The sequence below is a fragment of the Leucoraja erinacea genome, chromosome 35 (genome assembly GCF_028641065.1).
Source record: "Leucoraja erinacea ecotype New England chromosome 35, Leri_hhj_1, whole genome shotgun sequence".
Taxonomy (NCBI): domain Eukaryota; kingdom Metazoa; phylum Chordata; class Chondrichthyes; order Rajiformes; family Rajidae; genus Leucoraja; species Leucoraja erinaceus.
The window spans coordinates 3,474,199-3,487,585 of NC_073411.1; the positions used below are offsets into that span (position 1 = coordinate 3,474,199).

General features: G+C 46.3%; 1 protein-coding gene across 1 annotated transcript in view; it reads left to right on the forward strand.

Moving 5' to 3' along the window:
• nudcd3 (NudC domain containing 3) overlaps positions 1 to 13,387 on the forward strand; it is a 35,886-nt gene that overhangs the window by 2,001 nt on the left and 20,498 nt on the right. Inside the window, exons 2-3 of the mRNA XM_055662055.1 lie at positions 3,348 to 3,664; positions 9,200 to 9,323. Coding sequence (XP_055518030.1) covers positions 3,348 to 3,664; positions 9,200 to 9,323 — 441 coding nt within the window. The remainder of the gene's footprint in view (positions 1 to 3,347; positions 3,665 to 9,199; positions 9,324 to 13,387) is intronic.

A 13,387-nucleotide genomic window follows, 5' to 3' on the forward strand; every position in this document is an offset into this window, starting at 1 on the left:
TGTGTCTACCTTCGACATAGGATTAAGTTTAGTTTAGTTTGGAGATACAGTGCCTGTCAGCCCACCAAGTCTGCACCGACCAGCAATCCCCACATACTAACACTATCCTACACACACTAGGGACAATTTACACTTTATACCAAGCTAATTAATCTACAAATCTGTACGACTTTGGAGTTTGGGGGGGAAACCGAAGATCTCGGAGAAATTGCACGCAGGTCACGAGGAGAACGCACAAACTCCGTACAGACAAGCACCTGTTGTCAGGATCGAACCCTGGTCTTTGGCACTGTAAGGCAATAGCTCTATCGCTACTTAAGGTGAGAGGGGAAAGGTTTAATAGAAGCCAGAGGGACACCTTTTTTTCAACAGAAGGTTCTAGTTATATGGGACCAGAGGAGGTAGTTGAGGCAAGTGCAATAACAACATTTACAAAGCATTTGGACAGGTACATGGATAGGAAGAGTTTGGAGGGATGTCTCGTGCCGATTACTCATGCCAAGCAAGATGTCCCATCTACACTAGTCCCACCTGCCCATGTTTGTCCCGTGACTTTTTGTACTTTTGCTGTTACGATAAATCCCAGCTGGATGATCTTGTGGACATGTTTACATCGACCTTGCATAATATTTGCCCAGTTCATTCAGTGTATTAATATTGCTTTATAAACTAATACTTCCATCTGCATTGCTCACATTGACAACAGTCTTTGTATAATTGGCAATTTTGCTTACTGAACTTTTTCTCCATCAAAAGGAGGCGTAGAGGCCCAGCCTTGAAGTTTAGTGATGTTTGGAGGAGAGAGGCCCAGCCTTGAGCCTAGCATTGTAAAGGGCACCGACAAAGTTACAAAAGTATTCACTACAGTCCCCAATGGTCGATGTCTCTCCCCCCCCCCTTCTCTCCCCCCCCCCCCTCCCTCTCTCCCCCTCCCTTCTCTCCCCCTCCCTTCTCTCCCCCCTCCCCCCCCCTCCCTTCTCTCCCCCCCACCCTCTCTCTCTCCCTCCCTTCTCTCCCCTCCCTTCTCTCCCCCTCCCCCTCTTCTCTCCCCTCCCTTCTCCCTTCTCCCCTCCTCCCTCTCCCCTTCTCCCCCCTCCCTTCTCCCTTCCCCCCCTCCCCCTTCTCCCATTCCCCCCTCCCTTCTCCCTTCCCCCCTCCCTTCTCCCTTCCCCCCTCCCTTCCCCCCTCCCTTCCCCCCCCCCTTTCTTCCCCCCCCTCCCTTCTTTCCCCCCTCCCTTCCCCCCCCTTTCCCCCCTCCCCTTCTTTCACCCCCCCTCCCTTCTTTCCCCCCTCCCTCTCTCCCCCTCCCTCCCCCCCCTCCCCCCCCCCCTTCTCCCCCCCCCTTCCCTTCTCCCCCCCCCTTCCCTTCTCCCCCCCCCCCCTTCCCCCTCCCCCCTCCCCCCCCTTCTCCCCCCCCCCCTCCCTTCTCCCCCCCCTCCCTTCTCCCTCCTCCCCCCTTAATTTGGTCTGATTGTATTTATGTATTGTGTGCTACATTTCAGCGTGGCATTCTGATTTAATTCAAACCCTTCCAGATAATAGTTTCTGTCCAACCTCGATATAATCAGTAAATTTCAGTTGAGATATTAATTGCCAGTTTAACTCGGTTGTAAGTTATTAAATTGAATGCAATTGAGGGGCAGACTATGCAGCATTTACGCTGCTGTTGGCCCCACAAGCAGCCTCAAACAAGAGCAACTCATAGACATGGCATCAGTGCCAAAGCAATATTTGAGAGGGTAACTTGCACAATTTAACTAAATGTTAGAATATATTTTCTTACTTAACGGAAAATATGTATACAGCTGGTTCAGACAACTAGTGAAAAAGTGGGTAGAACTATCCTGGGATAATTTATTTGCACTTCTGGTAGTGACACAAGCCAAAACCCTTGAGGACTATACACTTTTAGCTCTAAATTAGTGATTTCAGTTTCCTCAGCATTCATTCCCTATGGAATTCCACAGTGATTCCTGATCTGACATTGCTGCAGCTTCAAAGTTCCCACTCTTGTTTTAAAATCCCTGCCCACCTCTGTAATCTTCTCCAGCCCTACAACCTCCTGCTATCTCTGTGTGCCTTTAATTTTGACCTGCTGTGATTCACCAGCTTTCTATAATCGACACAAAATGCTGGAGTAACTCAGCGGGACAGGCAGCTTCTCTAGTGAGAAGGAATGGGTGACGTTTCGGGTCAAGACCCTTCTTCAGAGTGAGACTCATCGCCTTCCCGGCCGATCCCAGGCCCGTACTGCCAAAACCGCTGCCACTACTGACTCTCACGGCCTCCCTGAGACCACCTAAGCTTCCATCTGAAGAAGGGCCTTTTCCCAAAATGTCACCTATTCTTTTTTCCCAGAGATGCTGGCTGACCCCTTTTTGTGTCTATCTTTGGTTTAAACCAGCATCTGAAATTCCTTCTGACACGCTCTCTGTTCCATTCCCAATCTCTTTATTTTGTTGTGCCATGCCTTTGATCACCTATATGTATCTCTTACCTGGTTTGGTGTCAAACTGTGTTTGACAATTGCTCCAATGAAACACCTCAAGGCATTTTACTGTGTCAAAAGTTCCAAGTATAAGCAGTTTAATTGTAAGGATGAGAGCGCCCGGATATAGGATTCCTCAGCTCATTCTGTATCGTGCTATAAATTTTAGTAACTTATCCAAAAAGGTGCAAAGAGCAGTGATCTTGCTTACTAATTAGCAAGATAGCACCCATGTAACAAAGAGCAATTTCTATTCATAAGATCATTTTATTTGTAAGAGCAGAATTAGGCTATAAGGCCCATCAAGTCTACTCTGCCATTCAATCATGGCTGATTGAACTCTCCCCCTCAATCACTTTCGCCTGCGTTCTCCCTGTAACCTCTGACACTCGTGCTAATCAAGAATCTATCTATCTCTGCCTTAAAAACACCCATTGACTTGGCCTCCACAGCCTTCTGTGGCAATGGATTCCACAGATTCACAACCCTCTGCCTAAAGAAATGTCTCCTCATCTCCTTCCTAAAGCAACATCCTTTTATTAGGAGGCTATGACCCCCAGTGGGAACATCATCTCCATATCCACTCTATTCGGTAAGTTTCAAAGAGGCCCTCCCCCTCATCCTTCTAAACGCCAGTGAGTACAGGCCCAGTACCATCATAAACTCATCATAGGTTAACCTACTCACTCCTGGGATCATTCTGGTAAACCTCCTCTGGACCCTCTCCAGCGTCAGCACCTCCTTCCACAGATATGGGGCCCAAAAGTTAATTCAAGTTTGGGGGTAAAGGAATGGGCTTGGGTCAAGGCCCTTCTTCAGACCCATGTCTGATGTTGTCACATCTTTGTTTTGTTTTAAGGCTTTTAAGAAGTTTGAACATTTCTCTATTCAAGACAATGAGAGACGGGTGAAAGATATTGAGGAAAAGCTCAAGAAGAAGAAAATGGAGGAAGAGAGGTTGTGTGTCCCATCTCCTAGTCAGGAGGTGGAGGTGGAGGTGGATTCACTACCCGAGGAGCAACCTAATGCAGCAGCAGTGGAAGCGGCTGATCAGAGCGCTGAGAAAACGGAACCAGCAGAAGCAGAGCAGCCGGCCAACGTTGATGCTGCTTCTGTACCATTAGAGGGCGCTACAGCCGCACCAGATACAAAACAGGAGCACGTCGACACATCCAAGTACGTGTGTGCTTACTGACATTCTTACACAAAATAAGGAGCAAGGCTCAATGGTAGTTCTGAGGAGACTGGTGGCTGCTGCATCCCTTGCATGAAAGCCCAAGATAGGTTGGTGTCTCAGTTTCCCTCGGTCCGTGTTTGGGTTCCATATCACTCCACTAACCAATGCAGATAATCTGCTGCATTGCAGTTGCAAACCTGTGCACACGCAGGGTTTTTGTTTCTCTCCGTCTTACTGCACCCTCGTTAACATTTGCCAGACTGAACTTTAGTCTTGTAGTTAGAATGACACCGACTGAGATGGAACCGAGGTTTTAAAAATATCCAATGGCTGCATTTTGGGGGGGAAAGACCATGATTGGTGATGCAAACTTAATAAAACTAAAGGTGATTTTTTTTAATGTACATAGCTGAGATCCAAATGCATTGCCCTGAAAGACTGATGGAAGCAGATTCAGTCATAACTGTCAAAGGGCCCTATGTATAAACTTGAAAAATTGGCAGGTTAAAAGTAAGGCCATGATAGTTGAATGAAATGGAAAGCTTAGCGCTGCAGAGAGATGATAGTCAGAATAGCCTCCTCCTGTATTTCTTCCTGTGTGGATTGATTGTGGACGGTGCAGTGGCCTAGCCCGTAGAGTGGCTGCCTCACAGCACCAGAGACACCTGGTCTTATGTGCTTTTGTGTAGCATTCACACGTTTCCTCCCACATCCCAAAAATACGAGGTTAATTAGCCTCTGTATATTGCCTCTAATATGTAGGGAGTGGATGGGAAAGTGGGATAACCTAGAAATAGTGTGAATGGGTGATCGATGGTCGGCGTGCACTCGGTAGGCTGAAGGGCTTGTTTCCATGCTGTATCACTGAATATTAATATGAATATAATTACATTATTTGCTCCAGGAAAATCACAGTTATTTTACGTTTGGAAAGCTATTGTTCTCTGTGAAGTTGTTAGATTTGTTTTTTCACTGGGTTGATACAAGGCGCTCCTCTAGCTTTCTGTGTTGAAGACACCAGAATCTATCCGTGCTACTCTTTTGAACACAGAACAGTAGAGCGCAGAAACGGGGCCCTTCGGCGCACAATATCAGTGCTGAACATGATGCCACGTTAAACTAACATCCCCTGCCTGCATGGGTTCTGTAGAACCTCAAAACGTTGCTCATGCAGATTTGTAGGGTGGCTCTCCGGAGAATCTTTGTGTCTCACTTCTGATGCAGAGCGCTGAGCTGCTGTCTGAACTGGAAATGCACAATGTAACAGCATTTCATAGAAACATAGAAAATAGGTGCAGGAGGAGGCCATTTGGCCCTTTGAGCCAGCACCGCCATTCATTGTGATCATGGCTGTTTATCCCCAATCAATAACCCGTGCCTGCCTTCTCCCCATATCCCTTAATTCCACTAGCCCCTAGAGCTCTATCTAACTCTATCTTAAATCTGACTTGGCCTCCACTGCTCTCTGTGGCAAGGAATTCCACAAATTTACAACTCTCTGGGTGAAAAAGTTTTTTCTCACCTCAGTCTTAAATGGCTTCCCCTTTATTCTAAGACTGTGGCCCATTGTTCTGGACTCGCCCAACATTGGGAACATTTTTCCTGCATCTAGTTTGTCCAGTCCTTTTATAATTTTATATGTTTCTATAAGATCCCCCTCATCCTTCTAAATGGTGAATACAAGCCTACTCTTTTCAATCTTTCCTCATATGACAGTCCCGCCATCCCAGGGATCAATCTCGTAAACCTACGCTGCACTGTCTCAATCACAAGGTATGTCCTTCCTCAAATTAGGAGACCAAAACTGGACACAATACTTCAGATGCAGTCTCACCAGAGCCCTATACAACTGCAGAAGAACCTCTCCACTGCTATACTGAAAAGACGTGTGGTCAGACTCCATTCAAGGGATGTGTGGTCAGACTGAAGAGCCTTGTTCTCTACTCTGATTGTAGGAATAGCAATAGGAATACTTTATTGTCACAGAACGGAGATGAGGAAAAACGTTTTCACACGGAGAGTTGTGAGTCTGTGGTATTCTCTTCCTCAGAGGGTGGTGGAGGCTGGTTCTCTGGATGCTTTCAAGAGAGAGTTAGATAGAGCTCTTAGGGATGGTGGAGTTAAGGAATATGGGGAGAAGGGAGGAACGGGGTACTGATTGTGGATGATCAACCATGATCACATTAAATGGTGGTGCTGGCTCGAAGGGCCGAATGGCCTACTCCTGCACCCATGGTCTATAGTCATGTGACTTGACAGAGAGATTCTTTGCTTGCATACACAATGTATACAAACAGCAGCCACCTATGGCGCTGACAAAGTTAGTAAGAACGCCGACTCCCCCTTCTCTCCCAACAGTCCCACTGTGCTGGGTCCCCATTATCCTTTGTTCCCCCCCCCCACCCCCGGAGTAAAGGAATAGGTAACGTTTTGGGTCGAGACCCATCTTCAGACCGAGAGTCAGGTGAATGGGAAACTTGAGGTATGAAAAGGTACAAAGAACAAATCTCTACACAAGAAGGAAGAAGGGTTTCGGCCCAAAACGTTGCCTATCTCCTTCGCCCCATAGATGCTGCTGCACCCGCTGAGATTCTCCAGCATTTTTATGCATCTACACAAATATTGTCCAAACTCCATGTAAAAATGTACTTGCAATGTAATTGTCTTCAAGTTGTTTTAATTTAAAGTTAACATGAACAGGTGCTTGACTGTCCAGCATTTTCCATGTGGCTGTGGTGGACAAACATTATTATTGTTTTCTGAAGGAACTCATTGGAGATGTTCTACTCCTACACCTTCACCCGTCCTCCTCTCCCCTTCCTTATTTCCCCCGGGGCGGCATGGTGGCGCAGCGGTGTAGTTGCTGCCTTGTACTGTACACTGACAATGACAATTAAAATTGAATCTGAATCTGAATCTGGTAGCACCAGAGACCAGGGTTCGATCCTGACTATGGGTGCTTGTCTGTATTGAGTTTGAATGTCCTCATGGCCTGCGTAGGTTTTCTCCGGGATCTCTGGTTTCCTCCCACACTCCAAAGGCGTATAGGTTTGTAGGTTAATTGACTTGGTGTAAATGTTTGAAAAAATGTCCCTAGTGTGTGTAGGATAGTGTTAACGTGCAGGGACCACTGGTTGGTGCGGACCCGGTGGGCCGAAGGGCCTGTTTCTGCCCAGTATCTTTAAACAAAATAATATGTTGCCTGACCTGCTGAGTTACTCCAGCAATTATGTTTGGCTTGGTATAATTGTAAATTGTTCCTGGTATGTGCTAATATAATGGAGACCACTGGTCGGCAAGGACTTGGTGGGCTAAAGGGTCTGTTTCCGTTCTGTATCTCTAAACTAAACAAAGCTAAAAAACGAAACCTGGCCCCATCCATCTATTTCTCCCCCATCTGATTCCAGCTATCATCCATCAACCTGTGTTCCACCCTCCTAGGCACAGCTTCACATTGGCCATCTTTCCCACCCTCTCCCAGCCCTGATCAAGTTTAACACTCGCCTTTTGTCTGAACAGAGGCTATTTATTCAGCGTTCTGTTTTTTGTGGCAGTGCAAACTGTTCTCGAAAAAGATGAATCCGTGCCTATTTTGCCCCCTTGTTCCTACTGGGCGTTTCCAGTGTTATTAAGAAGCAGGTTTCAGGGCAACACGCCTTCTTATTCTTGTTGAGCAGCTGGAGGGGCTGTGTGAACTATATCTTGTCAATGGAGAATACACAGAAGGAAAGAAGCAGCGGAAATTAGGAAACTATTCACTTGTAATACTTGGCCAACTTTCAAAGCCTCCATTTAGCTCTAATTCAATGGAGTATTTCGGTCATGTTTAAGTTAGTGGTTGCATTGATTTATAGTAGGTGAATATCTGACTATTGGCAGTTAAAGTTATCAAAACACATTATTGGAGCAGACAAAACAGTCACGTAATCTCCTTATAAGTCAACAGTAATTTGTATAATTCGAGGACTGTAAGGTAATATTTCTTGAGTGTCTTAAATTTCTGGCAAAACAAAACTTAAATTAGTGTGCCCTTTTTGTAGAGGATTGTGTAAAATTATCATAGATCCAGTCCTGTGCGTAACAGCACCGAATATTATATCTGCTGCATAGGCTTTCCATCCAACGGTTGAAATATCTGTTGTCCTATTGTTACTCCATTCAGCATGGCCATTCCAAACTGGGCGTTAGGTACCTGTTATTCCTCTTTCCCATCCATTCTCATACACACTAGAGCCCATCGGCAGAGGCAGATTGACCTACATACCATTCTGAATCTTCTTCCACTTCTTCTTACGTATGGTGTGCACAGCCTAAAGTTCTAGGACAATTTGTTCTATTTGATCTTATTTGATTGTACACGCCAGGTTGATTGCATTCGTCGAAACACGGCGGACTACGTGAAGGTTGGAATCTCCCACCCCACCATGCTGAATCACTTCAGCAAGATGTAAAGAACTGATGGTACACAAAAAAGCAGGAGAAACTCAGCGGGTGCAGCAGCATCAATAGAGCGAAGGAAATAGGCAACGTTTCAGGCCGAAACCCTTCTTCAGACTGATCGGGAAACGTTGCCTATTTCCTTCGCTCCATAGATGCTGCTGCACCCGCTGAGTTTCTCCAGCTTTTTTGTGTGCCTTCGATTTTCCAGCATCTGCAGTTCCTTCTTAAACACTTTGTAAAGAACTGATGATTGGCTCGAAGGAAAGTTTATGTGCATTTTCTTGGGTGGCATTAATGGGTTTTGTGCAGTAGATTAGTGCAGGCAGTCCCTTCCTGAGCACTGTTGGTAACTGACATTCTCATTAGTCAGACATGAACGGCAGCAGTGTGTGAGAGAGGATCACAGACAGAGCAGTGATGGGAGAGCACGCAGGTGCGGGAAGAGCGGGTGCCAGCCGACCCCTCTGATACAGTGAACCAGTTTGCTCAATGCTATCAATTCTGCTCGGCTCAACCCAGCCCCCAATTGTTGCGGCTGGGAGGTCAGGGTACAGGGAAGAGAAGGCACATGGAAATTTAGTTTAGAAATGCAGCAAGGAAACGGGCCCTTCAGCCCATCGAGTCCACGCTGACCATCGATCACCCATTCACATTAGTTCTATGTTATCCCACTTTCTCATCCACTCCCTACACAATACTGGCAATTTACAGAGGTCAATTAGCCTACAAACCTGCACGTCTCTGAGGTGTCACACAGTTTCAGAATAAGGGGTTGGTCATTTAGGACTGAGATGAGGAAAAACTTTTCCACCCAGAGAGTTGTGAGTCCGTGGAATTCTCTGCCACAGAAGGCAGTGGAGGCCAATTCACTGGATGTATTCAAGAGAGTGTTGGATATAGCTCTTAGGGCTAACGGAATCAAGTGATATGGGGAGAAAGCAGGAACGGGGTACTGGTTCTGGATGATCAGCCATGATCTTATTGAATGGCGGTGCTGGCTTGAAGAACCAAATGGCCTAATCCTGTACCCATTGTCTATGTTTCTCATTAGGGGTATATTACAAGTGATGATTTATATGTTGGTTTGTTTACAGGAAATGTGAAGAGACATTTGACAGCTATAATGGGGCCGTGAGAGACAACTACACCTGGTCCCAGGATTACTCAGACCTGGAAGTGAAAGTGCCGGTTTCAAAGGTGATCGTTAAAGGAAGACAGGTAATGATTAATCACCAGCAGAGAAAACCCGAGTCTGACTCTTTCAAATATTCTGCTGCAGTTTTAATTTTTTGATTTGTTTACAATTCAGCATTGCAGATCTCTGCACCCCTAGGCCAAGAAATAGGAAAGGATATCCAACGTTTCTGTTCTGTCTGTTGGAAAGAGCACTTGTGTGTGTGGGTTGATCAGTTGGACATCATTAGAATTGAGTTTGGCTGTGGTCTCAGTTGTAGAATAGCTTGCTGGTAGTGGTAGTCATTGTCTATGCCAACTCGAGAATGGTTTATAAAACAAAACACACAAAGTGCTGGTAGACAAAATGCTGGAGAAACTCAGCAGGTGAGGCAGCATCTATGGAGCGAAGAAGGAATAGGTGACGTTTTGGGCCGAGACCCTTCCTCAAGGGTCTCAACACGAAACGTCACCTATTCCTTCGCTCCATAGATGCTGCCTCACCCGCTGAGTTTCTCCAGCATTTTTGTCTACATTCGATTTTTCCAGCATCTGCAGTTCCTTCTTAAACACAAAGTGCTGAAGTAACTCAGCGGGTCAGGCAGCGTCTGGAGAACATGGATAGGTGGCGTTTCCGGTCTGCACCCGTCTTCAGACTGATTGTAGTAGGGGGTGGAGAGGTGGTGGGGGCGGAACAAAGCCTTCGAGTGAAAGATGGATATAAGTTGGCTATATTTAAGAGGGAGTTGTGGGATCAGAGGGTATGGAGAGAAGGCAGGTACGGGATACTGAGTTGGATGATCAGCCATGATCATATTGAATGGCGGTGCAGGCTCGAAGGGCCGAATGGCCTACTCCTGCACCTAATTTCTATGTTTCTATGTAAGTAGGGGGGCAGGGAGGGGGGAGTTGTTGACAGATGGGTAGATAGAGATGAAAGGGAGATAAAATGGTGTCATATGAGAGAAGAGGAATGAAATGTGAAGCCCAGAGGAATGTGAATGTCCCCCCTCAGTGGGGAGCTGCTCATTTGCCAGTGTCTGTGAAACTATACCCAGTTGGTCGATGCTTTCAGAAAAATGGGTATTAAATTGGTATTAAAATCTGATTGGATTTGAGCAGCCTGATATAAGATGGAGAAGGAGGGGTGGGGGGAGGGGGGGGGGGGGGGTAAAGGGAACGTACAAGGCATGTTATTTTACACAGTGGGTGGTAAGTGACTGGAGCATATTGCCAGGCGAGCAGGTAGAAGCAGATACAGTAGTGGCATTTAGACTGTACATAAACAGGCAGGGTATAGGGGGAAACAGTCTATATGCAGGCAGATGGCATCAGTTAGATTGGCTTCATGGTCGACACAGGCCTGGGCTGAAAGGCTGCTCCTGTGCTTACTGTTCTACGCCCTGTTGCAGGGAATTGATTGCGTTGAGATAAAGCAGGTCAGATGATGTAATGTGTTGCAGGTCGCAGACTCTGACCTGCAGAGTGCATCAGTGTGTGAAACTGCTCTTCCACCTCGGTAAATATTTGATCAGCGGTGTCTCTCATTCAGCTGCAGTATGTTTCCATTTATTGCCTCGCTGAAAGCTGGATTCCGTCTGCATCTGCTGAATGTAATACAGTTCTTGGCAAAACCATTTATCACCTTTGAAGGTTTCTGTTAAGTGGACATCTGTGGTTTCATAGTGCAGCACAGGGTTATGTGTGCGTGTGGAATTAGACTGTGCAAACAGCCCACAAATTGTGGCAGTCCAGGCAGCTGAATATTCATTGATGTGCAGCGTTCTTCATGTTAATCCTGCCACAAAGGACCTTGTGCGTTTTAAATTAATGCTGGTTTTATGTGGGTTGGAGGAGACAGTTTGTACATTTAACAGAAAATGTGTAATCCTCAAATCCATTGTGGAATCTTATTGCCTGCATGGCCCACTGAAGTGAGATGTGTTTAGTAGAACTCGTTTGTTCAGTTTTAGTGTTTGGGAGGGGCTGGTGTGTCAAGCGCTCATGAAATACTGGTTGGGATTTTTTCTTTCAGCTGTTGGCACACTGGCATCTAAATTATAATCCTGAGTGTCATAACCCTTCACGTGGCAACGGGAACTGCAGACACTGGTTCTCACAAAAGGACGCAGATTGTTGGAGTAACATCAGCGGGCCAGGCGGCATCTTTTGGCGAACATGGATGGGTGATGATCACCGAGGTGACCCAAAACGTCACCTATCCACGTGCTCCAGAGATAGTGCCTGACCCGCGGAGTTATTCCAGCATTTTGTACGTTCATAAGACATAGGAGCAGAGGCCATTCGGCCTGTCAAGTCTGCTCCGCCATTCAATAATTAATTATCTATCTTTTCCTCTCAACCCCATTCTCTTGCCTTTTCTCCTTAACTTTTGACACATTTACTAATCAAGAACGTATCAATTTCACTTGGACCATCTCCGACATCTCCCTACCGTTTCTAGATAATAATAATAATAATAATAACTTTATTTATAAAGCGCTTTTAGACAACATCAGTTACCACAAAGTGCTGTACATGGGAAGTCAACAAAAAGTTATTACAAACTACTAAAACCATTAAGACGACAGGACTATAAAAACAGTAAAAATTAAAAGACATTAAAAGCACTAAAACAGGAACAATGTCTCAGCCAGTGTCGAAAGCCAGTGAATAAAAGTGAGTTTTTAGGGAGGATTTAAAGATGGACAGTGAAGGGGCCTGTCTGATCTGCAGCGGCAAGGTGTTCCAGAGTGCCGGGGCAGCAACAGAAAAGGCTCTATCCCCTCTGAGCTTCCGCTTAGACCTTGGTACCTCAAGGAGCAGCTGATCCGCTGACCTGAGGCACCGGGCAGGAGCATATAGGTGGAGCAGCTCAGAGAGGTAAGGCGGGGCGAGGCCATTCAATGATTTAAAAACAAATAAAAGAATTTTAAAATGAACTCGAAAGTGCACTGGGAGCCAGTGAAGGGAGGCCAAAATTGGCGTAATGTGCTCCCTCTTTCGAGTTCCGGTTAAAAGGCGAGCGGCAGCATTTTGGACCAACTGGAGACGAGCCAACGAAGCTCGTGAGACTCCAGAGTAGAGCGCGTTACAGTAATCCAGCCGAGATGAAATAAAGGCATGGATTACTGTTTCAAAATGCTGCCGCTCGAGAATGGGCTTCACCTTTGCCAGCTTCCTTAGGTGAAAGAAGCTGGACTTAACCACTGCGCCTATTTGTTTATCTAATTTAAAATCACCGTCCATCATAAAACCCAGGTTTAAAACTGTTGGCTTTACGAACACTGCCAGTGGACCCAAGTCAACAAAGGGAGGTTCACGGCAGCCATTAGGGCCGAACAAAATCACTTCTGTCTTTTTTTCGTTAAGTCCCAGAAAGTTTAAGGCCATCCAGGACTTAATGTCCTCAAGACAAGACAGAAGTGATTTTAGGGAATAATTATCTTCTTTCCTGAGTGGCATATACAACTAGATCTCACAGGAAACAGACTATTGACCAACAAACCTACTGATTCCTATAGCTATCTTGACGACACTTTTTCCCACCCTGCTTCCTGTAAAGACTCTATCCCCTACTCCCAATATCTACGTCGCATCTGCGCCCAGGATGAGGTGTTCCATACCAGGGCATCAAAGATGTCCTCATTCTTTAGGAAACAGGGGTTCCCCTCTTCCATTACAGATTAGGCTCTCCTCTATATCCCGCAGCTCCGTTCCTGCTCCCCCTCCCCCCATTCGTAACAAGGACAGCGTCCCCCTTGTCCTCACCTTTCACCCCATCAGCCGTCGCATACAGCATACAAACCTCCAACATTTTCGCCACCTCCAATGGGATCCCACACTGGCCACATCTTCCCGCCTCCACCCCTTTCTGCTTTCCGCAGAGATAGTTCCCTCCGCAACTCCCTAGTCAACTCGTCCCTTCCCACCCAACCTACCATCTCCCCGGATACTTTCCCCTGCACTGCAGGAGATGCAACACCTGTCCATTTACTTACCCCCTCAACTCCATCCAAGGACCCAAACAGTCTTTTCCAGGTGAGGCAGAGGTTCACTTGCATCTCCTCCAACCTCACCTACCGTATCCGCTGTTCCAGGTGTCAACT